We start from the raw sequence: 22,491 nt of genomic DNA on the forward strand, positions 1-22,491 counted from the left end.
AAAAAGAGCTAGGGATGTCAGCAGTCAACAAGATCCTAATCCTGCACTTTCCTCCTATATAATCCTCTTAGCAGACCTGATTAGAATATTGTATTCACCCTATGCTGTGAGGGGGAACCTCCAAAAGAGCAGTCAAATTCTGTAATAACAGCTTTGCACTTGCAATGGTAAATTTGCAGTACCGTCGATCAGCCTTCCCAGGTCTCTTCCCTCACTTATAGGAGGGCTCCATCCCTCAGTGTGTACCGGTAGTCTGAGAGGACATTCAGATATCCACTTCTCCAGTTAACAAAAGGGTGTCATGTCACTGATTATACATACTCCAGTGGGAAGCCCATTATCCTCTGTGGAGGCCATTTACTGCTCTAACTATTAACAGCTGAAGATTCAATAGTTTTAAGAAAGAGAACATCTTCCTCTTGTTTTCCAAAAATGTGTTTTCCATTCCTGCTGAAACGGATACAGTGATTGTATAACAGTGCCTCCACAGCTCATTCCTTGTTTGTTTGCTACCAGAACTAGCATTTCCCAACAAGACCCACTCCTTAGAGCAGCAGCATTTTCAAAAGGGAAAAGCTATCGTTCCAGATTATTTTTCTCTACAGAGCCAGAGTCCTGGCCCTTGAGTTACAGAAGATGCCCCTGACTGAAGAATTAATCTTTGTCCTCAGTCTCAATGTCTGACATAGATTTAAAACAATCTCACCTGGGGTCACGCATATTTCTAGCCATCAAATGCATGAAATCTGTGACCTCCCTGCCATTGTCCAAATTTAGGTAGAAGGTAATGAGCTAAACAGAACTACTGAGCATATCTTTATGTATCAGCCTGACATCCCAGCTATGGAGGGCAAGTGAAGACAGCTCTAGCCTTCCTCGATAACAGAGAAGGCACACCACAGTATATTTGAAAATCCCTGTCCTGGACTGGTAAAATCTTATTCTTTTCTGACACAAGGCAGCAGCAAGGACCAAGACAAGCTGTGCAGGCGTTGTGCACAGTATTTAACTCACCTGACATTATCAATTATTGGGGTCTTCAAGACACGGAAGAGACGATACAGCTGAGGATTCTGAGGTCCCTTCTTCACTTCTCCTCTTGGGGAGGGTGGAGGTGAGAAAGGTGGAAAAAGATCTCCTGGCTCCAGAACAATGTGCTCATCATCCTAGAATAAAAGTCAGAGGGCCCGAAGGCTGCACGGTTGGGGCCTCAGTGGAACCCTGCTGCAAGGGACTGGTGGTTTAGTCCAGCAGGATCCCTCCCAGTGCAAGTGACACAACACGCATTTGTCGCAGTTCACTCTCTCAAAAATTCATTAGCTAAACTGTTGCTTCAAACATGAGACAAAATGAAATGCTTGTAAGCCTTGAGCAGTGACAAAGCATATCTTTGGAGTGCATTTGGAGTGAAAGTTAAAATAAAGAACAGTGGTAAATTTCAAGCTTTAAACTTTTGCCCATCTTCCTCTTGCAGCAAAGTCTATCGTCTTTCCATAGATCTTGTAACTGAGCTAAGCTGGACTTTCAAACCATTTTCAAGATGAGAAGAAATTAATTACACCAATAAGCTGTACACTGGAAATTAGAGTATTAGCAAGAAAATTCCGGGAAATATATCTTTCATTGTCACAGGTCAGGGAAATAAGACAAGTGAGTTACCTTAATCCCTCTCAGAGAAGCAAATGACTCCTGGCCTGGCCTCAAAGCAATGACATCTCCTTCTACTAACAGGCTCACAGGCAGATTGACAAGATGACCATCCCTGTAGGCCCAATGAAGGGACCAAGATGGGGCATAAGGCATGTGAAGGTCAGGGTACATGGAGTCTGGCCATTTCACCTCTTTGACAAGTGTATCTGAAAGCACATAGTATGAAAGAATTAAGTGATAACAGTTCTGGAGGGGCCAATCACGCTACATCCTACAGCGGCTATGAGCCCTCCAGTCCTAATATCGGTCCATTCCCATGATCTTCTACAATTTCTCCATTTCTCCCAGATGGCTCTTCCCCTCCTTCTCCACCCTGTATAAACAACTAAACACGGTCATTTTATAACCTTAAGTACATACTTGTACAATGGAAAGGCTAAAGGCTGTCCTTAAAACTGCCATGCTGAAATAAACTGCCTCCTCAGGTTCACAGGCCCCTGCTGAGAAGATGCTCAATACAGCAATTTATTTCCTTCTGTTCTATGTTGTGGTACAACCCCACGTATTCTTCTCTCATCTTCTGGAAGGCAGATATTTTTGTAAGATACTCAGGATTCGAATTACTCCAAAGCACAGACATAACAGACGCCTACCTGATAACATACAGATTGGAAGCACATGGCCACACGACAGCTCAAAATAACTATTCTGAAGGACAGGCATAAGTAGAGCACAATTCTCACAGCCTGTTTCTGTGTAACATAGGGCAAGACTAGTAAACTCAGTAACATATGTGATCAGGTTTGGAGAAAAATCCAACGGGGGGAAAATCCAAAATGCAAATGAGAGACAAATGAATAAGACCTCACCATTTATCTTATCAATGATTGTCTGAAGTCTCCTCTCCACCTCTCTGCACTTCAGCCTCTCTTGACGCCCAATCATGAAGAGATCCAAGAGGAGAAGGAGGAAGAGTGCCAGTGCATTAACTATCTCAGCACCTTGGCTTTGCACAGCAGAAGAAAAGAAACCAGAAAGCAGATGAGGTTTGAATATATGAGCAGAATACACTGCCAGCCACCCACAGAGATAAATGCACACCTGCTCAGTTGTTTATTCTTATATCCCACAGACTTATATCTAAAAAAGAATAGCAGGAGAGCTACGATCATGCTCCTTCTTTAGGATAATGCCACAAGAGAAGTTCCAAAGAACCTGTCTCAATTCAAAAATACCCTTACAAAATACAATCAAGGCAAGCTATGGCTCATGCGACAGCACAGTTCCTTCTCCTATGAACCACAAACTTCTCCAATTCAGTATCAAAATCCTTCCTGACTATTCTAATACCTTACAATTTTGTAAGATCTAGGGACAGAAGAAAGAAAAGGAAGAAAAATCTCATTCTCTCCCTAGAACACTCCATGGATCCATTTGGAAGCAGCATTAAATTTGCCCAAGTTTTGTGAGAGAGACTGATAGGGACAGAGTATCAGTGTGAATATGCTAATGTCTAGACAGAATGAGGGACAACACCGATAATCAGCCACACACAGTGCTGAGAGGATATAAAACTACCACCTTGTTTCAGTCAACCAGTAAAGGATGTTTTGCTTACCTCCCCTGTGGCTGGCTTCCATAGCAGCACAGCAGCAACAGCACTGCCAGAAGCATCAGAGATGCACCAGGCCAGTGGAAACAGGAGCAACGGTTACCATGGTACAGAAAACTGCTCCTCCACACCTCCTACAACAGGAGAGCAGCAGAGAATCAACATTCATGAAATACAGAGACAGGTCTTTAAAAAAGCTGAGTGCAAAAGGGTGAGGGCAGCAGCTAACACAACTTTGCAAAATCTCTCAAAACGATACAGAGCTTCCCAGATCAGCTATCCGAGTGCTCGTGGTTCCTCGGCTGGGGAGTCTGGGCAAACACTGTCTGCTTTACTCTTGCTTGAAAGAATAAAAAGGCTTCTGTGCCAGACTGCCCTATTGTCACTGACCCAGAGAGGAAGATTTTTAACATTTAATTATTGTGAATAAACACTACCACTTTGTATTCACAAGTCAGTCAGACATGGTGGGGCAAGGGGAGACTCTGTTGAGCCTCACAGTTCTTTCTCTCCACCTGATATAGACCCCCAATGCACACTGCCACGAGTGGCTCAAGGGCTTTCTGCTATCAAGACCACTTTTCAAATGCAGTTGCAGCCTGTTGAAGCCCTTAGGTCCCTCAGAGTTGAAGCTAAGTTCCTGTAGAGCTCCAGCCTCCAGTAGAGCAGAGCTGAGAGAAGTACACCCTTGGATAATTCCTTGCTTTGGTCCCAAAGACGTTAGCAGTTCTATAGCCAGAAATTCTGCAGCAGCAGTCTGGAAGGGAATGCAGCCAACCTTCAGTCAATCCTCAGCTTTACTCTGAGAACGGGAGACTGAGTGCCCATCCTTGTGCTATTTGGTGTCTCACCTTCCAGGAAGTCACTTTTTTCCGTTCCTTCTGATGCCCCTCCAGCAGTGCTGACAACTGGTCTCTCAGGATCGTGAGGGCTTTCTCTGTGGTAAGGCCCAAACTTGAGGTCATCTCATCCTAGAGAGCCAGAAAAACAAAATGTTTAGTGCTTTTCTTTTGGGGCTTGTTCCTAGTGGCTGGATGCGCACCGTATTGCGAATGCCTCACTTATCAGGACCAGTCAAACTTGTCATTTCCCTGAAATTGTCTTCCCTCCTGTGAACTTTAGACTGCTGGCTGGAATTAAGAGCACCTAGATAACATCAGGTAAACAAACCAGTCCTGACTGTGCCAGATAAATAGTCTATCAAAGTAGAATACCAAATCATTTCTGCAAAACAAGATTCTGATCTGCAGAGACTGGGGACAATACAAAGGAAGCCTGCTCAGCTCCCAGAGGTTACGCAGGCTTGAACTGCTATCAACTTGTAAAGACCAGGAGGTGATTAGCCAAAGTAGATGAGTAAGATTTCCAAACAGGAAGCCACTCCAGAGGGAGAGACCACCTGGCTGCAAGGAAGAAAACTGGGATATCTTCACATCTACCCCATTTTATTCAGAATCAGATTTACTTACTGTGAGCTTGGCCCATCAAGTCCTGAGCTGGAACAATTGAACACAGACAGTTATGCTGGAAATTTAATGATACAAAATGATTCTTGCTAAAAGTAGTAACAGCTAGGTAATAGAATATCTGCAAATCTAAACAAGAAGTGTCTGATTCCCACAGCTGCTGGGGCTGCATTTTGGTTATGAAGTCCACCCCAGTGGCTACTTCGACATGGAAGCTCCCAGATTTATGTGCTAGGTCACAGATCAGTTTAGGAGGAGACATGACTCCAACACCAGCTCCTCCTATTACAAGAGGAAGTGCTGAATTGTGAGAACATACATGGGAGGCATTTGCACTTGAAGGAAGCACATGCCATCCAAACCACTGCTCCCTCATCGTCCAGGGAAGAGGCAGCAGGCTGAAAGGAAGCATCCCAAGAGAGTGCCATCTGGACAACACTGCCATAAGTTGCTGACATCAAGAAAGTAGGGTAAATGCTTGCATTTCTGGGGCTAGAATGGAAGCAGTTACCTTCCTTTCAAATCACAGAGACTGCTGAGAGGTATTGTGGGTACTGGATCGCTGTAAGTGAATCAACAAGAAAAAGCAGGCAGGTGGCCATGTGAGGGCTACAACAGACATCATGGTACTGGTCAATAAAAGTTCTTGTTTGCCTTTTATGTTTTAATATTGTGCCATAGCTGTGTCTTAAGGAACTCCATGCTGTTCATTTCCAGGCTCTGGGCTGTAGGTGAATGATGAACTGCCGGGCCAAGAAATAACCCTGCTGTTGCAGTTTTTTCCAGATGTAGATAGATATACAAGCAATGCTGCTCCACTGGAAAACTGAACTGACAGTTTCATGTGTGAGTTAGATGCATACACAAGGCCAGCATCAGTAGGGATCCAAAGTTATTTGACAAAATATGTTGCTCAATGGAGCAAAGAACAGAAAACCTCAAAGAAGTACTTGCAGAAGGGCCGACAAAAAAACCCTGAAGGTACTAGTTATACCACATAGGATATCCTGCACCTTAAAAATGCTCAGGTGTATCATGCTATTTACAGAACTACTGAACACAAAGCAGTCAGGAAGCTTCCCCTCCGGTCCCCACCAGTGTGACACACAGCCCAGCAAACAGTTCAGGCAGGAGCTGCAGCTCTTCCTGCTATTGCAGTCACAAGCTCTCCCCAGCCCTGCCACATCCACCTCGGTCTCAAACTGCAGCAGCTCTGCTCTTCAGGAGCTGCATGCACACACCCAGCTCTGCAAGCACATCTCAGTTCTGATCTGCTCTTTTCTTCCTGTTCCATAACTGAGTGTCTTCATGATGAGCATCCAACGGAAGCTAACCCTGCACTTCAGCGTCATTTGCATTGATGGTCCAAACCAAAACTGCAACATGAGTGTCAAGAAGTGGCACATATAGCTGCTCTCTAAACTACCATCTACTACACACCTCAGGGAAAATTCAAATCAGCAAATTCTGGCCAGGAAGACTCTAGCAATGCCGCTTCAGCTGCAGTTTTATAGAACTAAAAATAATCCTGCTGTAGTTTTCATTCTCTGTGTCAGTTTTAGGGAATAAAGGAAGCAGTTCTGTGTTGTTCTTGGAGGCAGCCCAGGTAACATCAGCGCACGACTAAACACAGGAGCCTCACAAAAACTCCCAGAGGAGAAGATGGCAGGCAGCATCGCTGGCAACGGCCATGCCGCTGTACCGCGGGAGCGCTGCAAGCAGGAGGGCCGGGGAGCACACCGAGCAAGTGGCAACACAGGGTCCCTCTCCACTGACGGCTGCCTGTTTGAGGCATAGGAAAGCACCCACAAAAACACTTGCTCATTGTTTCTAACACAGGGAAAGCAGTCAGCTAAATAAAAGACACAAAATGAAAGGCAGCAATAATAACAGGGACTTTAACTGAAAAGCAAAGTTTGCTTAGACGTCGCTGAGCTGGTTCCAACGGGTACATCAAGGAGCTGCAGAAGAAATGAGGGGAAAGCTGCGCTTTATGCCAATGTCTAGTACAGTCACGCACTGCCTAGAAAGAGAACTGTCATATCACAGTAGGCAGTGAGAGGAAAAAGGGAGCAAATCCAAAGGTAATCGCAAAGGTTCCTGAAATACTTGCACACCTGCTCCGATCTTTACACCGGAGTTATTGTTTTCCCATAGGATCAGTCAACGCAAGGCGAAGGCAGGCGTGCCCAAAGGAAGGTGGCTGTAGTAAGTGAGAAAGGGCAAGCGGTAAATGCGGCAGTGCTGGGAAGGAAGGAGAGGGATTGTTAAAAACACGTCTTGGGAAGACACTTAAAACCTGGAGCATAAAGCAAAGCATGCGGACACAGCCGGCATGGTACACACCCGCTGCACTAACGCGAGTGAGCGGCCACCCGCGGAGACGCCTGCAGAGACTCGGCTAGCCTACCGCAGGTCAGCAACGAGGGACAGCGCTTGGGGGCATGAAATGAAAGGGACAGGCGAGAAGAGCCACCCTGAGCTCCTGGCAAGGGGCAGCTGTAGGTTTTCACAACAAGATATGCTTTCCTCAGTCATCAACTGCTAATGAGGCATTTTTCAAAAGCCCCAAAGTAAATCTTTCTATACAGCAGATCTAGAAGCCTTTAAGCTGGCCCAGAGGGACCTTTTGAGCCTTTCAGCAGCTGCAGGTTTGTTTCCTGCCACAAGACGGGAGGTGAGCACCCCAGGGTGAAGAAGGCCATTCACCGGAGGTGTCAGTTCATTAATAAAAATCTCAACATTCACATCTTTGCATTGGAAAGTTGCATCTGAAGAGTAACTCACTGATTTTCAGGTAAGAGCAGAAACAGCTAGACAACACCTTCCTACCCACCCACGCACATTTAGCATAAGGCTTCTTCTGAAGAATAAAAAAAGAAAAAAAACAGATGATAAATTCCAGGTTACAGTAAAAGCAAGCCCCGTGTGAATATCATGAGGCATTTTTAAAGGCTGTACTTTCCTTTTGCCCATGACCAAAGAGAAAAATCCGGAGGAGAAAATAAGGAGCTATTTTTTCCTTTGCCCCAAGAGGCCTAGAGAGAACTCGAGCCTCTGTAAGTGCACTTAGGGCTCTTCTGGAGCTGACCCTGCCCCGGCCCTGGCTAGGACAGTCCTAGGCCAAGGCGTGACGGACGCCAGGTAAGCCAAGGGTGATTGCTACCCTCTGCCTCACAGACGACACTGCATCTCTCACGGAGCTGTAATCTGCAGTATAGCTATTAAGGAAAAAGCACACGGTGCAGAAGATTTCTTGTAAATGTGATTTTATTTTCTAAAGGAAACTAATGTACTGAGGAGGGCAATGGAAGGGAGGCTGAAAAGATGAGTGAATGAGTTCATCTTTCCTCCACTTTCAGTAAATATCCTAAATGTTAAATTACTGTTTAGCTTGCCTAGAAACAGCAGGGAGGGGGAACCTGAGCTAGATTTAGCAAACACCCCATTTTAGGAGCTGGTCTGGCTCTGCAGGAAGGAGATGAGAAGCATTTCACGGCTGGAGGAAACAGAACCATAGAATCAGTAGTCTTTTCTTTGCCTTCTCAGCACATTTGGCTCTCCATAGTTTGACATGTGGACATAAGTTGGCAGATACCCAGCACAGGCTGATCCAGGAGCTTGTTTAAACCTATAGCTTTGTCTGGCTCACAGCAAAAAGACTTCTTTTGCCTTCCTCATGAGCTGCAGGGGCCTTATCAGACTGAAAGGTAGGGAGAGTGGTTATCTTCCGATTTTCCTCCCACAATGTGGAGTTGTTCCTGAGCATCACCACCCAGTCATGTCTGCTTCCCGTGGCCCACCTTAATCCTAACAGACGATCACCATTGGCTCCTGATCTCTCCTCCTGAAATTCCCATCCTGCTCTTTCATACATGGAGCCATTCAAGAACCTTCTTCAAAGTTTATCAGCTATTCTCACACCCTCTGCTAACTGATGAAAGATCGATGCCTTGCTCCCTCCTTCAAGAGGAGCAAACAAGTAGAGTTCAGCATGTATACATGTGAGAGATGGCACAAAATACTATATTAGATTGAAGTCCCCTTATATTTTCATACAACCATTATACATCCATAGTAGCATATTTATTTGCTGCATCAGTATGTGTTGATACAAGATGTGCTGTTGTAGCATATTTGCCAAACATTTTTTAAACAATACTGGAGCACAAACACACACTTTGCCTTATAAAATTCACCCTCCCAACTGCTTCTGTAGACATGTAAGTAGATTCAGTCTAGCAAAGCGGTAGACATCCTCTGTCCTCTGCGGATTCAGTCTCTTGCAGAGTAAGGGCTCTTCACCAAGAGTGCTGTGCAATTAAATACAACTGCCTTTAAAAAGATTGTTTAAGCAAACAAGGGAACAGAAAATGGAAGATTCACTAGAAGCTTTAATTTGCATAGACTACAATTCCACTTATCTGATGCAGAGGTATGGAGAGCCCCTACTAGGCAGCCATCAGATTGTTTCTCCTTCGTTCCAGGCTGCACGTACTAGACCCCCCTCTTCTTAACACTTCAATTCAATTGCTTTTGAGATTTAAACAGTTGGAGGAGAGAAACAGGGCAGCAGAATGCTCTTCCTTTTTCTGAGAACTATTTTGCATTCCTCTAGCAGGAACAAGAAGGTAGTTTTTAATTTGCCAATGATATTTTGCAGGCTATTAATCTATTTCAGGGATCATACCTCCTGAAATACAGGCATTATTCACAGTTTCAAAAGCACATGAGAAGGAGTAACTCCTCCAGATACATTTGCATTCAGTACTGCAAGTCAGATTCTTGCTTAGGATAAGGCACAATATGACCCACAGCTTTTTTGTTCCCGTCAGAGAGGATGGCAGACATCAGACGCCACAGCACGCAGTTTCTTGGGGCAACATTTCTTACTGCAAGCCAGTGCTAGTAAGGGATTTATTTTTGTTCTGAAACAAATCATACATCAGTATGCTACAGCTCTGTCCTATCACGGCTGTGGAGTTAATGCTTAGACTGCCTGCAATCGCATATTCGTTGTACAAAATTATAGAGCCGTAGCAGGCAAAGCCAATGGATAGGGCATTCTGGGCAAGTTTCCCATTACTCCCTACGCCCTTGGACCCAATCGTATCTGTTGTCTTTCTGGGTGCTCACCTGGTTACTGCTGAAAAGAGGTCTGATTCCTGACTCCTGGCAACAGTGCTGGTCCAGTGACCCAGACTGCGTGAAACCTCCACCCTCACACATTCGCACTCCGCGTTCAATAAAGCAGGATAATCTTTTGGTTAAGACTCTGGACTAACTGTTCAGGACACCCGAATTCTGCTCTACTTCTGCCACGGATTCCTCTATGACAGTGGGAAAATTGCAGACTCCTCTGTGCCTTAGTTTCTCACCTCTTTAATGGGACTTCCACCTCCCTACCAACTGGAGGCGTTGTGAAGATTATAATATTCACCAACCCACCTGAACACTACTGGAAAGCATAGAAAAAAGAAACACATGACTATCTGCATGATTCAGTATCTCCATCCAGCACATCACACCTCTGTGGGCACCACTGCCTTCAAAACTGGACGCGCAAGGAAAGGCACCAGAAAGCACAACCAACACAGCTATTAAACTTGGTTTAAATGCCACCTGACACAAGCTTGGCAACCACCGTTTAGCTGTGGGTGGTCTTAAATCAAACGAAACAAGTAAAGCCTTCAGCACAGCAGTGCCCAAATTAATGGACAGAGCGACAGTCAACAACTGTCTCCTTCCTCCATCTGCAGCCCCGGTATGAAAGGCAGCGCAGACCTCCCCCAGTGTGTGGATAAAAGAGCTCCCACAGCTTGGTAACGGGGTGCCTGCAGGGGCTCCAGCGTGGAAGCGGACATTAAGGCCCCCTGCCCTTCGTCACTAATAGGGCCTGCAGGCTTACACTGCAAAGAGACACAGCAGCGGTAGCCAGGATCTCCGAGAGACCTGGCCAGAGCAGCACTAATCAGCCATCTGAATCAGCACCACATTTTGGTGTGAACAGAGTCCATTTTAATCCAGGCAGTGACATTCAAATTTTACACCCTCTCTAAAGCACAGTGTTAGATGCCAACAGCCACGATCAACCATTGCACACGGCTAATGCAAAGCTTGGTGCTTTCTTCCTTGCTCAGCTAGTGGCAGTGCGACAGCAGAGCGAGGAGCCGGCTCCCCAGGTAACAGCCCGGTTTTGAACTGCACCCTCCTCGCCTGTCTCTTTGGTCCTCCTTGCAACAGCAAATCCCCAACCATAGTTACCTGCCCCACCAGGCTGCTGGCAGGATGAGGTAGTGTTTATGCAGTGCTTTAAAGCTCACCTGTGCTATGCAATCGTCAAGCTTTAATTACCATACTTTATCTAGTTACAGTATTTCCCCAAGTTCAGAAAGCAGTTAGGGGTCCATATTTATTCTGGCTTCAACACAAAGTACAACGCTTTATGCCAGTGCAGAGCTTACTCCAGAGGACGTTAATCTCCTCCTGAGGCCAGCAATGCTCAGAAATCCAGGGAACTTGAGCACATCTTTCATCCTCCCTCCACCCCATTTATTTCCTCCCATTCGCCACTTCTTCATCTGAAGACTTTGGGAACTAAAACTATGACACAGCCTAAAGGTGCACTGTAAGACACATTTCAAAGGGTAAGGAGGTTCAACAGCTACAGATCAAAGCACATACAAGAAACAGATAAACTTGAGACATGAAGCAGAGAGGCAGCAAAACAGGAGTCAGCAGCTAAAGTCATGTTTGGCCCCTCCACTTGATTTTAGAATTAAATCTGCAGTTCAATACAGAGCTTCTTTCCCCACCTCCTCTAACACCAAGACATTCCCCAGCTAAAATTATCATTCCCTGCTTCGTTTCCTGACATAACCTCTTTCCCTAGAACCTCAAAGCCCTTCATGCACCATCACATGAGGCAGGATGGAGACTGGGGAAGGAAAGGAGGAAAGCCATTTTGAATTTAAATGCTAAGGGAGAGAAACTTACTTTGCGGCATTTGCCTTGGTGGGGGATCCAGAGATCAGCCTGCTTAAAGAGCATCTGGGCTAAATTCCTGTACCACTTCCACAGCAACTTCCACTGCTGCTGCCCTCCAGAAATGAGAGAGCAAAAGAGGGAGAGCGAGCCAGACCGTGCAGAGCCCAGCGCTGCAGAGAACGAGACAGAAGCAGCAGAGTGAAGCACCAGTCTGCTGATTAATTCAGCCTGTTTCCAGTCATGCTGCAGATCCAGCAAGGAGGCGGCAGATAGGGGGAGGGATGAGGGATAGAAAGCAGAAAAAAAAAGGGGGGGGGGAAGAGAGAAGAAAGTTTGCACGAGATAGCACCAGCTGTCTGTAAGAACGATCCATTCATAAGATGGAGCCAACACAGCCAGAATCCCTGGGTTCCCTGCCTGCAGAGGTGCATATGCATGCACAGCAAGGGATGATGCTGACAGACAGGGGTCTGTGGAAGAGCAGACGGCAAATTAGACAGGACAAAGTGCTATAAAATATACTACTGGAGAAGGAAAACCTGAGCAGGAAAAAGGACTAGATAGAGACAAAGAGATCCAGGACTCCTGATCCCCCTACATAAATCTAGGAGAGTCATCCAGATGACTCCACAGCTTTGGATTCAAGCTCAATTAAAAAAAAAAAAACTTATTTAAATGATTTGAGATGGCTACAGGTCCAGCGCGAAGTGTTCCCTCCCTTTTCTCTTCTTAATGGAGAAAGCAGCAAAAGCCTCTCTCAGCATCAAATACTCATACATCCTGAGTCACACAGGCTAAAACAGAAGGTGCATGCAGATTATTCATAGCCGCGTGCCGTATCTGGGGCTCCCTGCTCACTGACACCTGGGCAGCGGCACGGACAGGGTAAAGGATTAGCGCGGACAGGGAACGCCTCAGCAGAGCTGGCACAGAACGACACGAAATGGAATAAACAGGTACTCGGAGGCGAAGAAGAAATGATCCTTCTCTCTTGTTCTCATCTTTTACGAGAACGCTTCCCTCTTGTTGTTAAAGGAAAGCACAGTGTCTTTATAAGTGGGCTCTTATACAGCTCCTGCTCCAATGCTGTCCTGATTCTGTCTGGGGCCTCCCAGTTCTGCAAAGCAATCATTAAAATAATTATTTTCACACCATATAGAAAGGGGTAAAGAACTGACCCAGTCAAGAAACATGTCAATAGCTTGCCAAGGACCCAGCCTGTATAAAAAGGAACAGACACACACTGCAAAGACTTCCAGTGCCAGCACTTGTAGTTTTGAAGACTATGTCTCAGTACTCACCTACTGTCCCTGGCCAAGCTTTTCATTTCCTTTCCTTCCCTGAGATTCAGATGCCTAAATCAGCACAGTCCATACGCTGCATTTAAAGCCAGAAATGCAGACATCAGAGTTCCCAATATTTACAATAACCCCAAAGTAGGGTAGATCCAAGACAACCCCTGAAGGAACTGTTTCTCATCGCTGTGCTGGCACTGAGTTACACATTGGTATGTAATTTCACAGATCTCTTAAAGCCAAAGTTAAAGGGAAACAGAGAGTGAGAGAACAGGGGGAGAAAAAGCAAAGATCTCCTTCATCTTTCTGTAGGGCATTTTATTTCCTAGACAACAATTTCAAACTGCAGAGAGGAACAAGGTGTCCTAAGGGCACAATTTTTCCTTCCCTTCTCTTTTCCTACTAAGAAAATAAACTTACCTGCCTGCTTCAACACAAGGAAAAAAAGTAAGAAAAAAAGGACCAATACCACTGAGATGGTGTTAGAATGGGCAAACCCTCACACAACATATGTGAATCAACCCCTTCTTATCTCAGTGCTTGCTGAACTGTTTCCCATGGCTCCGCGTAAACACCTTCTGGAAACTCAAATGACTGTGAATAGAACAACTGGGTGGTCACAGTGCAAGTCTAGGAACAACCCTTGTGCTTCATGCAGTGAAGAGGTCCCAACATGACTTCCTCCTAGCTCTGGAACTCCAGCTTTGGTAATGAACGCAAATGGAAACGGACCAAATTGCCTCTTCCTGTTTATCCCACCATCTAAAATGTTTTGGGTAGGGCAATAATTTGTGCTGTGTAACTTCCTTCTGGTATCAGCTGGTATCATAAATCGCATCTGGCTGTGCATTTGTGCATTTGAAAGAGCGGAGCTATAATCTTGAGATCTGAAGATAAAACCGTGGGTTGGAGCGAAAGGCAGAGCACAAAGGCAAAGGGAAGGGGCTGAGACCCATACAAAAACTGCAGCATAGAAGAGAGAAGTCTGTGGAAGAAGGATTGGTGTGGAAAAGCCATTGGAAGAAGAGCTGAGGTTTTAGAGAAACTGCACAGCAGGGAATAAAAAACAGAGATAACTGGCAAGATGAGAAGAGGCAGAGGATTTAGCTAGTTTTCAGTCCAAAGGCAGGACTGCAGCTCGTTAGACATACTGGAACTAGATAGCTGAGGACCAACAGCACTAGAGCTACGCAGAGTACAGCACAGGCCCCCACGAGAACATTTCCAGGCTCTGGCCATGAGGGACAGCGCTGTATCCAGGCTGCACTAATTACATGGGCATAATACAGCTCAGCTGTTGCTGGTAATTGTGGTATAGATTATGTCAATAACTTTTAATAGATGGAGTTGCCTACATCTAAATACATCTAAATACATCTAAATACATCTAATACAGCCTACATCTAAGGTCACTCAAACTCATGAGTCTCACATTGTCCTGTGGCAATCAGTGAAGCTATCTTGGTATATGCTTTGTGGTCTTGGAACAGAGATTTTGGCACCTTTCACAATATTAAGTTCATTTCAAAAAATACACAGAAAATGAACAAGTCAGAAGAAGAGGGGAAAAGAGCAAGATACCAGCACATTTAATTTAAGAGGGTTTTGGCACTGCTTCTGAGACACTCTCTGCCTTTCTCTGCAGTGTCTAGTTTCTGGCAAAAATTGGAATGAAGCCTACGTTACACCTGACAAACCCTGATCCTCAGTCATTTCTGACAACAGAACTGTATTAGCTGACTGGAGCCAGAGGACAAATCTCTTATCCTTCTGAGTGACAGATGTCTGTGCTGCGGTTGTGCTCAGAGCATGTCTTGTGTTGCAGAGGCACTAACTCTTCATCACACACAGATACTAGGGTAAAGAGATTGCTGTCAACTAGATTTCAGACTGCTATTTTCACTTGGGGTTCATTTGATTCTTAGCATTTTAAAATAAACCTAGCACATCAGATTTATCACTGAAGTTACACAGCAGATTAATTTGTTCCCTTATCAACATATAGGCATCCAAGTTCTTCACTTTGGAAAGGAAGACGGATTCCACTTTAAAGGCGATGAAACACGGTTCTGCAGTGTTGAAAAAAAATTAGGAGCAAGCTCATTAATCAACATCAAATAATATACTGCTAACAAGTATGAAACCGTAGTCTTTTCTCAGAATCCAAGCAAAGTAAGTGGTAAAATGCAGCAGTGCTCATCAGCGTGTTTTTTTTAATTGCTACTGAAGACAGCGCAGTGATTTTTTCCTTTCATTTTTATGAAACTTCGTTAAGCCAGGAAAGGAGCCAAGGATTTCAGAATACCACAGCTCCCCATAACCTGCTGCAGCAATGCCTATGTTGGAGCTCTCAGATCCTACTCAGAACACACCTCTGCACAGAATGATAATTGCTTCATCTCTTAAAATGATCAATACCAGCTTAGCCAAGATGCTATTAACAACAGAACAAATAGATAATTATCTTCATTGGAATGTCACCTCCACAGTCATAAAGCAATTGTACATAAAACAACATAGTTCAAACATGTCCTCAGAGCATACCAGTGGTGAGAGGCTCAGGCATGAGTAAGCCCAAGTCTTGCTGGTCTGGCACAGTACAGAACAGCAGGCCCAGCAAATAAGAAGTCTAGCAGGCAAGTGCAACAGCTGATGTGAAACTTTGAGCACCTCCCAAATCACTTACACTGCTGTGTTGGTATTATAGAGCAGGTCTGTGTCTAGGTGATTATCTAACAGGTACTTCATACTAACAAACAAAACCACCTCTTGATGCTGGATCTCCTCCACTAGTCTCAAGCTACCTCTCCCATTTCTGACTGGGATCCAGAGTAAGGCATGTACCAGTTCACTTTTCTGAGTGACAAATACATTTAATACTCAGGTGGCTACTGAATATACCTGAAAAGTAAGTAGCCAGTTAGTGATCCTAAGTGATCACAATCATTCTGGATTTTACTTTTGGGAAGTAGTAACATGTATCAGGTTAATAGTCTCCTGCGAATCACAGCAGATAAGTCTTTCTAGCTCCCATTGCAGCTATTCATGAAGATCTCTCTCTTTTTTTCTTTGAAGCTGAAAGCACAGCAGGGTAGCAAGAGACAGATTGCTCTTCCACACAATACACAGACTTATCTGGCACTTTCTAGAAATGATATCCTGCAGCATTCCCTGGAAAGACATACAATTGCCCAAGAAATACATATGCTGATCATCAGAAAAACAGGACTCAACGGATTTTATTACCATATTTTATTAAAAAAATCTTCTTGTGAATTCAGCCTCTCAAACAAGGACAAGCTAAGTGTCCAGGGAAGTGAAGCCCTACCTTTATCCTCAAAAGACACAGCATACGATGACAACATATACTTCACCTATGCTGTTCTATGATGGTGCCTCAGTCCTAGCCTGCAAAGGACTCATTCTAGGGATGGGAGTTCTGTTTCTAGGATCCATTCAGCCCCCCACCTCCACTGTGATTTCCTGTAAAGGGTGCTAACTGAAATGTGAGCATTTATCCATGATGAACACAGCTCATTTAAACAGTTCTCAGGCACAATAATTTTGGGGCCCTGACGAGCCAAGCCATGTGTAAATTCAACAGGTAGAAATTAATTTCCCAAACATCGCCTAATATAAAACTAAGCAATCATTAAAATCCACAGCCAACTCATGAGAATATAAAGAAATCACATCATTGTTTCCTGGCACCTGGTAGGGTTCCTCCCCTACTGATCACTAGGTCTGTTAAGTGTTTTGAAGATCCCTAGCTATCATCACATTGGCTGTTAATCGATGGGATAGAAAACATGAGGTGACTAGTATGGAACTAATCATCCTGCCATCTCTGGGCCATCCAGTGGTAGATCCCATCTACTGATACAAGCAAGTACATCCCTAGGAGTGTGAAGATGACAGAGCTCCCAACTTTGGTACTAACTGTGGATCATATTGTCAGTAGTAACGCCAAATTGTCAGTCTTGATTCAAAATAATGAAAGACAAACAAAAGGACTCAAAATTTAAGTTGGAAATGACTCTTATCAGGAGACCTACCTGACACTTCTCCTTCAGGTCCATGGCTATGTGGTTCTGTAAGCATGTCCAGCAAAAGGGGATTGCTCCTCAGGGGAGAATGTCACCTAGGTGGAGATGATCTTGGCTACACTTATCACATCACCATCTGTGGAAATAGAAGGGGAAGCAGTCAATTCCCCCATATCTCTCCCTTTAGGACAAGAAAGCTATAAAATTCACAAAATTCACATGACAGCATTTGCCCTTAAAAGAAGGAGAACTGGGGAACAGAAAGCGGTTCTTATGGTGCAGCAACTAATCCCAGTAGTTTAACTTTCCCCAAACCGTCAGCAGTAGATGAATTAAGTTCCCTGCAGCTCAGAGTAAGAGTATTATCACAGACCTGACACACTTTTGGGCAAGCCTCCAGAAAACGCTGACGGAGCTGGATTCCACCAGGTGTTGGCGCAGACTGTCACCCACAGCTATTTGTCTCACTATTCTTATCTGCCAGGAGCTTTGTCCAGCTAATCTCTAATGGAGCCTGCAGTAATGATTCTTCCATTTGCTGAAAAACACATCAAATCTTCCACAAGGCTCTGCTGCTGGGCTGAGCTTGAATCTGACCACCATTAAGTAGGCCAGAAGGCATAAAGAACAACTGCAGATTACCAGAGGACTAGGACATTTTAGTTTAGCAAAACTGTCATTTTAACAGAACTGAGGTAGGAAGCAACTCTGGAGCTCACATCCTTGTTCTTCCATCTCAACTCCCCCTTGATCTGATATGGCATAAATTTGCTCTCCTTCCGTCTATATAAAACATCTTCACTGGCCAAAACAAAGGATCTGGGTGCCTTGTTTAAGAATAGTCTCTTAAATAAAACACATCATTGAGATATTATGAGATTATGTTATGAGTGGTCTTAGAAAAGAGTCTTTTAGTTGGTTAGTAACTCCTGCTTCTCTTTTTTAATAATCACACAGAAGCGCAGGGCTTGGACACACACTTCTGGTAAATCCAAACCAACAAGGAAGTAGCTGGTTCTGCAAATCAATCCAAACAATGCACACATTTCCTAGAGACAACAGGACCGGCCTTTGCGTGCTGGGCTCTACTACCCTAGTCTGTACCACCCTCCCTTCTTCAAAGGAGGAGGATTTTTCCATCCTTGTGATCACACCTATAGCTCTACTGTCCACAAAAGCATGCCACATCATTTCAAGGAAAACAAAAAGCATCCAGGGCTTACTGAGAAAACCACTGCCGCCTCACACTGAAGTGTTACATGCAAATATTTCCTCTCCGGCAGGCAAGTACTGCACCTGCATTCTGGGAAGCAGCAAGTATTCAGTGTTCAGACCGCTGGTTAGCAAAGAACTACTTGCAATACAGCAACCAGCACTTGCAAGTGCCATTTGCTGGCTGCCGTCTGGCTGGCATATCAATAAAATAAGCCACAAGTCTGGACTCTGCCCTAGTTTTCTGTTCTGTGACCCTTGTCAACGTGCACACACCAAGGGAATGAAGCTATTTTCAGTTGCTTCATATCCCTGCCAGGCCAATTAGCAATTGCAGAGAGAGGATCGGACAAAGTTACTGGAGCAAAGCAGACAAAGAGGGCTGGGAGTACAAAGGAAGAACATGCACCTTTGTATGCTTTCACATAGCAGCTTGGAGCCTTTAACTTGAGGATCACTTCTATATAAGGGGAAGCAAGAAGGAGTTGATTTTTAAGGACAAAATGGCCACTGACAAAACAAGGGCTAGAAAAAAACTCTATAATTCTTCTTTTAACTTATTTGCAGATCTAGCAAAGGATTTATGCACCTTGCTCTCATGCAAAAATTAAGCACCTGAATTTCTCTCTGGATCCAGACTTTAAAGGCATAACTATCAGTGACATGACTGGGTAACTGGGAAGCCAAAGTCGCAAAAGCAGAACAAGAAAAAACATCCTGAGCTGCATGTACTGATCCCATGGAGACTGTATCACTAGCTGTAGCGGTGGTTCTGGCTGGAGGGAAGGGGTCATGCACAGAGACAGCTGGGCAGGAGGCTTCAGTGCAATGCAGAGAGCGACATTCTGTTTTAGGCACCAAACTGAAATGTGAGCTTGAATGCAAAACACACCATTCCTTAAAGTTCAAGGCATAACATTTGCAGGTTTAGGAACACCACCCTGCAGTCCTTCAGTGATATGAAGTAGTATATACACCAAGGGTGTTAGACATACAAAAGATTGGCTGGAAAGAGAGAATATTCCCTACCAAGAGAAATTCAAAAGCTGTTATAATGAACGAGGCAATAACAGCTTGCAAAAGTAACAAGTGGTGCATCCAGTGATGCCTCGTCATCACACACGCTTAAGGCTTCTCCGAAGTCTGAACATACTAATCTGAAACCCATAAGCAGCTCGGTTTCTCTCACATTCCCAATTTAAGGTGTGAACAATAGTTAGATTATAGACATTTCAAACAGAGAAAGAAGCCAAGTCTTTCCTGTGACAATCTGGATATACAAAACAAGCAGAATGTTTCATTTTTCAGACCAGAACTACACTTTTAAAAGGATTTTTATTAAGAGCCAAAAATTCGAAACAAAGCTAATCCTAGATACATTAGGATATCTTATTATTAGGACAACTGTAGCCAAAAGGCAAGACTGGCTACAATGAGAAACAATCTTTCCTAAATTTCTGCACTAGGTTTGGTACTGGAGCCATCTAAAATGTAATATGCCTGCTTTTTTTTTTTTTTCCTCCAAATACAGATTTTATCAGAATAAAAAGTCTGCAAGAATATTTGCAAGATTTATGCCATACCAATTAACATCACCATAAGCATTACAGAGGTCTTGTGCACAATCAGAAAACACGGTTTCCCCGAATGAGGAGCTGAAGCAGTTCATGAATTCTGCAGGCAATGCGCAGTGCACAGACCTGCAGACAGCTGCACTCATCTGCTCCATCCCCCCAAGGTCCTCGGGTGCTCCACTCCCCTCTATTCTGGGATCCCTGTAACTCCCACCACTGGCACATGGGTCTCTCCATCACCCCCACCCAAGAGCAGGGCAACCCCTCACTCTGGACCCACCCTGTGGGGCTCTGCACTACCATTTGCCCTACACCAGAGTATCTGCCTCCTCCAGCCTCCCGTTTTAACTCCCTTCTGTCTGCCTGGGCAGTAAGTCACTCACGCCGCCGACACATTAAACTCCGCCAGACAGCAGGGCAGAAATGAAGTGGGATTGCTTGGTGGGAACAAGCTAGTGGGCCCGCTGTGTTAAGCCACAGACAGAGAGATGCTTGAAGCTGTGGTTGCTCTAACCAGGCACCAGAGGCTCCGGTTGCACCCAGTTTTCCCTCTTTTTCCCTCCATTCTCCTTAGGTTGCTGTACATTGATGTCTAGAGCAGTCAATGAAATTTGGAATTGGCTGATGTGGCATTCAGATTTTGTCATACTACATCCAAACTGAGAAATACATCCGAACCATCAGGCAGAGTGGAGATCAACACAGGTTCCACTAAATAAAATAACCAGCTCAATCTAGTGCTTATATCACTGACAGCAAGCAAACTTTCTGAAAATCCTGTAAGCAAAACTGGGCCAATAGTCAGCCAATAGCCACACGGAGAGGTTCCCAATGCATGCTAGAATGCTTTTATTTTATACTTGCAAGAAAGTATCAGTTCAGTGCTTGTGTCCCCAAGTGTATCTGATACCGACTCAGGCAATTAGAACCAGCATTCAGTAATCCAGATCTTTCCAAGTTAAAAAAACCATTCCTATCACCCTTAATTAACTCACTTCTGCTCAGGACTGTGCTGAGGGAAGAGTACTTCTGTATCTTGATGTGATTATCAAGTGTTTGAAACATCCTTCTGAACATCAGAAGCAGAGCTTTGCAAGGGTCCATTCAAACATTCATATACCTAATCATCTTTAGAATAACACTGTGTTATGCAAAGTACAGATAATAAATAAATGCTATGCTTTCCGATCTTCCACCTAAGAATTTCAAAGCACCGCAACTTACTAAACCTCACAACGTCAGTATGAGATATCAGTGCTGAAATACAGTAAGAAACTATATAGCATGGTGCATAATGTACAAAATTTATAACATGACTAGCAAAAGAGAAAGATTAGATAACTAAACAACCTATAGATGCTTGGAAAGAAAACTTGTGTTTCAGAAGCACTACAAACTGCAAGTCTTTGGGGAGAAAAAAAAATCAACATAATGATAGCGTTTTTCATGTAGTGGCCCATCACTGATACTTTCATGTTATTTACTAAAAATTCCCAAAATAGATGAATCTATAAAAAATGTTGGGAAGTCTGAACAGCTCTTGCTGCCAAAAGTGAATTCCTCAAGAACAGAAGTCTGATCTGTCACCCAAAATAGAAACGCAGGGGAACAGATAAGAACCAAAAAAGCAGCTGCCTTGCAAAGAATGGCTTCGATCAGAGCTGATTGTTTCGCTATCAGCAGAAGCACACAGTCCTCCTACTCGTGAATAGCTGGCGTCTGCCTGATAATTTGCAACATGGGCACATTTGCTGATAGATGGGCTTCCAAAGGTGCATAAAGCGACACTGTCGATTGACTAGGGACCCATTGAGAGCACAGAGCAATTACGGCAAGAGAACTGGCAGCTACGCTTCTTGGCTTCGCTATCTGCCTGTGAAGAAACAAACTTGACAAAACTTGGGGCAAGCTATACTTTCTCTGCCTCAATATTCCTGTTATAGAAAGGAATATATGTATCTGCTTCACAGAGAAACTGTGAAGTAAATTTATTAGTATCTGTAAAGTAAGTGAGATCCTCTGAATTAGTGTTGTGTATGTGCTAAGTATTATCAGCTCAGCAGTGGTCAAATGCCTCAGTTGTTCGTGGCTGTGAAGAATCTGTAGCGTATTTCGGAGCGACTTCACTTCCCTGGCTAAAATGACAGGAATTAAGAGAACTCTACCTTGAATCAGGAACAGGATTAACTTTTGGATGAATTTAAAACTTGGCTTCCAATTGACAATTATGCCTTTCTGGGGTAAAATTAGGTTTTATTTAAATCCTATTTGCAGAGAGTTTTCCAGGAAAATTAACCTCTGACTCCTTCCTGCTTTCTTCAGCAAAGGACTCGCCCATCAGACTGTTGTTCCAAAGGCCAGTGGTGACTTAAAACAGAAGCTGGGCAACAAGGAGGGAGGAAGGAGAGTAAGAAATAACTTTGGTGTGCAAGTCTCTATCTCAGGTACGCAGTCCTCAGTCAGAACACAGGTTTATTTGCAAGATTATGATTGATAAAACAGGATGTAACACAATTAAAAGAACATATTTATTTTTGTTTTATTTTTTTCTGGTGAGTTAAGAAGTAATTTGACAAATATGATCAAAACAATGATCAGCCTAGTTTAATCTATCTTACTATTGCCACAGAGGCCAATACTGTTTCAAAT

The 22,491-nt window shown here is 44.2% G+C and overlaps 1 protein-coding gene across 10 annotated transcripts in view; it reads right to left on the reverse strand.

Moving 5' to 3' along the window:
• TMEM94 (transmembrane protein 94) overlaps positions 1 to 22,491 on the reverse strand; it is a 53,269-nt gene that overhangs the window by 27,693 nt on the left and 3,085 nt on the right. For 8 of the 10 annotated variants that reach the window (XR_010886060.1, XM_067308239.1, XM_067308238.1 and 5 more), the window contains exons 2-7: positions 17,066 to 17,192; positions 4,114 to 4,233; positions 3,269 to 3,396; positions 2,520 to 2,656; positions 1,660 to 1,856; positions 1,015 to 1,166 (exon numbers count right to left, since the gene is read on the reverse strand). Coding sequence is in view for 9 of the 10 variants with exons in the window: in XM_067308239.1 (XP_067164340.1) it covers positions 1,015 to 1,166; positions 1,660 to 1,856; positions 2,520 to 2,656; positions 3,269 to 3,396; positions 4,114 to 4,233; positions 17,066 to 17,089 (758 nt within the window). In the remaining variant the exon portion in view is untranslated. Of the gene's footprint in view, positions 1 to 1,014; positions 1,167 to 1,659; positions 1,857 to 2,519; positions 2,657 to 3,268; positions 3,397 to 4,113; positions 4,234 to 17,065; positions 17,193 to 17,429; positions 17,446 to 22,491 lie in introns of those variants that run through there. The other 2 variants (XM_067308236.1, XM_067308241.1) reach the window with 2 other exon arrangements.

Source organism: Apteryx mantelli, chromosome 19 (assembly GCF_036417845.1).
Source record: "Apteryx mantelli isolate bAptMan1 chromosome 19, bAptMan1.hap1, whole genome shotgun sequence".
NCBI lineage: Eukaryota > Metazoa > Chordata > Aves > Apterygiformes > Apterygidae > Apteryx > Apteryx mantelli.